Source organism: Trachymyrmex cornetzi, unplaced genomic scaffold, assembly GCF_001594075.2.
Source record: "Trachymyrmex cornetzi isolate Tcor2-1 unplaced genomic scaffold, Tcor1.1 scaffold492, whole genome shotgun sequence".
Classification (NCBI taxonomy): domain Eukaryota; kingdom Metazoa; phylum Arthropoda; class Insecta; order Hymenoptera; family Formicidae; genus Trachymyrmex; species Trachymyrmex cornetzi.
In genome coordinates this window covers 91,798-94,380 of record NW_017299751.1, presented here as the reverse complement: position 1 = coordinate 94,380, position 2,583 = coordinate 91,798, and the positions used below count along the sequence as shown (strand labels likewise).

At 31.2% G+C, this 2,583-nt stretch overlaps 1 protein-coding gene across 1 annotated transcript; it reads right to left on the bottom strand.

Moving 5' to 3' along the window:
• Positions 1 to 200: 200 nt before the first annotated feature.
• On the bottom strand, positions 201 to 1,168 carry LOC108765483 (zinc finger BED domain-containing protein 4-like). The gene has a single exon (XM_018514238.1). The coding sequence runs from the start codon at positions 1,104 to 1,106 to the stop codon at positions 201 to 203; it is 906 nt and encodes a 301-aa protein (XP_018369740.1). The 5' UTR covers positions 1,107 to 1,168.
• Positions 1,169 to 2,583: the final 1,415 nt, after the last annotated feature.

Here is a 2,583-nt window from a genome sequence, read left to right as displayed (position 1 = left end):
ATGCAACTTGCTGCAGGTTTGGATAATTTCTCATTCCCTCTGTCGTCCATCATGTAAATGGATTACATTTTCTATGAATTACTTTGGAATGTAAGTACCTATATACAATCAAGTTTTTTATATTGTTGTGGAGAGTAGGAGCAATTATTTATTATATAAATGTAATATCTTACTATAACATTACGAAGTAATGAATAATTTTACCTTTGTAATTCTCGTTTTGCCGAAGAAGAAATATTATCGGTGCCTGTCTCTTTAACTGTTTGATCAAATGTTGCCAATAAAGTATCTGTATCGCTGTTCGAAATTTCATTATTCAATTCTATTAACTCGGTATGTTCTTCAGAATTATTACTTTCAACATATGGATTCTCACATTCGCATAATAATTTAGTTTTTGCTATTTTAATGCATACTTTGGATTTAAACACAACGTTTTTGAAACGAGGATCCAACAATGTTGCAATAGCATAAATAGAGTTTGTTTCAATATTTCCAAATCTTTTATCAAGTTCACATAACAAATTAGATCGGAGTAATTCAACATCATTCGATAAATTCAAAGCTTTTAAGGCAGAATTAATGCATCCAAGAATAGGTATAACTTTTGATATGGTTACATAATGTTCACCAGACATTTCTTTAGTTGCCTGATACACTGGTTTTAGTACATTTACTATACCAACAATCATTTCCCATTCTTCATACGCAATCAGAGATACATCTTTTCGTGCTGTGAGAACCGCAGGCAAGATATTTCGCAATTCAATTATACGACTTAACATGAGGTACGTGGAATTCCATCGTGTTGGTACGTCTCTTTTCAAACTAAGAGGAGTAACTATTCCTTGACGAATTTGCTCTTTTCGTAATAACTCTGCTGTAGTGTTACTATTTTTAAATACAATAACAATATTTCGGCACTTTTGAAGAACATTAACAATTGAATCAATATTCTTCAATGCACTCTGAGCAACGAGATTTAAAGTATGAGCAAAACAAAAAATTTGATGCCATGGTGACATATTTATTGCGCTAACAATATTGCTACCATTATCACTTACAATAACTTTTATTTTCCTTGATATATCCCAAGTTTCTGCCATTTCAACTGTACTATCTCGTAAATTTTGAGCAGTATGACGTTCTGGAAAATAAGAAGTTTGTAAAACGCTATCACAAAATTGTCCATCTATAATGTAATGTGCAGTAGTTCCAAAATATAATATTTGTCGATGAGTATCAGTATAAATCTACTGTAAGGTGAATACAATTAACTTTTGATAAAGATTTTTTAATTTGTGCACATTTTGCTTGGTACAGTGCAGGCAATAATGTAGTGCTTAAAATCTTTCTATTTGGTAACTTATATCTTTTATTTAATGAATTCACAAATTTAATAAATCCGGTATCTTGTACCATTGAGAATGGACGAACATCCTCCACTAACATTTGTATTAGTGATTCAGTAATTTCTTTAGCACGCTTTGAATCAGCAGGATATTTTAAGTGATTTTAAGTTTTTATAACTTTTTGCTTCTGTGTCACATTTGGATGTCTTTGAAGATGTAACTGAAACAGATTCTTCAACATTCGATGTAGACGGTACAGTTGATTGAGGTAAAACACAAACAGGTGCATTCATTTTAATTCGTTTGCTTCTATTTGTTTTTACGCAACATTCTGTATCTGATGATTCCGAAGAATATTCTAAGATATCTTGATGGTGAATTTTTATATGAGACCATAAATTTGTAGTATTATTCGAATGAAGTACGGCAGAATCGCAAATATTACATTTGGCACTTGTCGTATTTAAATCACCGTTACATTCGGTAAAGTACGACCACATTATGCTCCTCTTTGCTCGTGTTCTACGTGACATTTCGATTCGAAGAAAGTATAAGTAAATGATATATATAACGATTACAAAGCAACTGATATCTTGTTCTGTTTCTCTCGGTTTATATACAATATTTTGATGGCGCTGGTGTGCCAGTCTGCCGGAGCTATTATACTCATATGTTTATAAACATATACGGTAACTCGGGTATATACGATTTTCATCGGTCGAAACTATCATAATTGTCTAATAAATAAAAATAAGAATTGTCGAGCAGTTCAATATTTTCATCAGGATTTATATTTACTTATCGATATCTAACAGATATTATCGATAATACATGTTATCGATACATCATAAAGTATATCGATAATTATCGACAATTTTATCATTAATAACACCTCTACATTGAATACGTACATTTTTATTTTTTTTATCCTTTGAGTATTTCTTGAGATATTTTAAACGTTTTAGACTCATTTTTTAATTTCGCTGATTACAGTGCCATCTGTCATCAAAAAAATGTTTGTAATAGGTAAAATTTATGTCACTTTTTCTGAAGAAGCGAAATCTGCAATAAAAAATGGGGGTTCCCATTTAAAATTTTAAACTTACCCTCTCTTTCACCCACAGCGGGTGGGAGTGAGGGGTCCTGTTAGATGTCAAAAGATAGCTTTTTTGAAAACATTAAATACGTATATTTTCCGATTTCTGATCCGATGTGTATTTCTCGAGATATT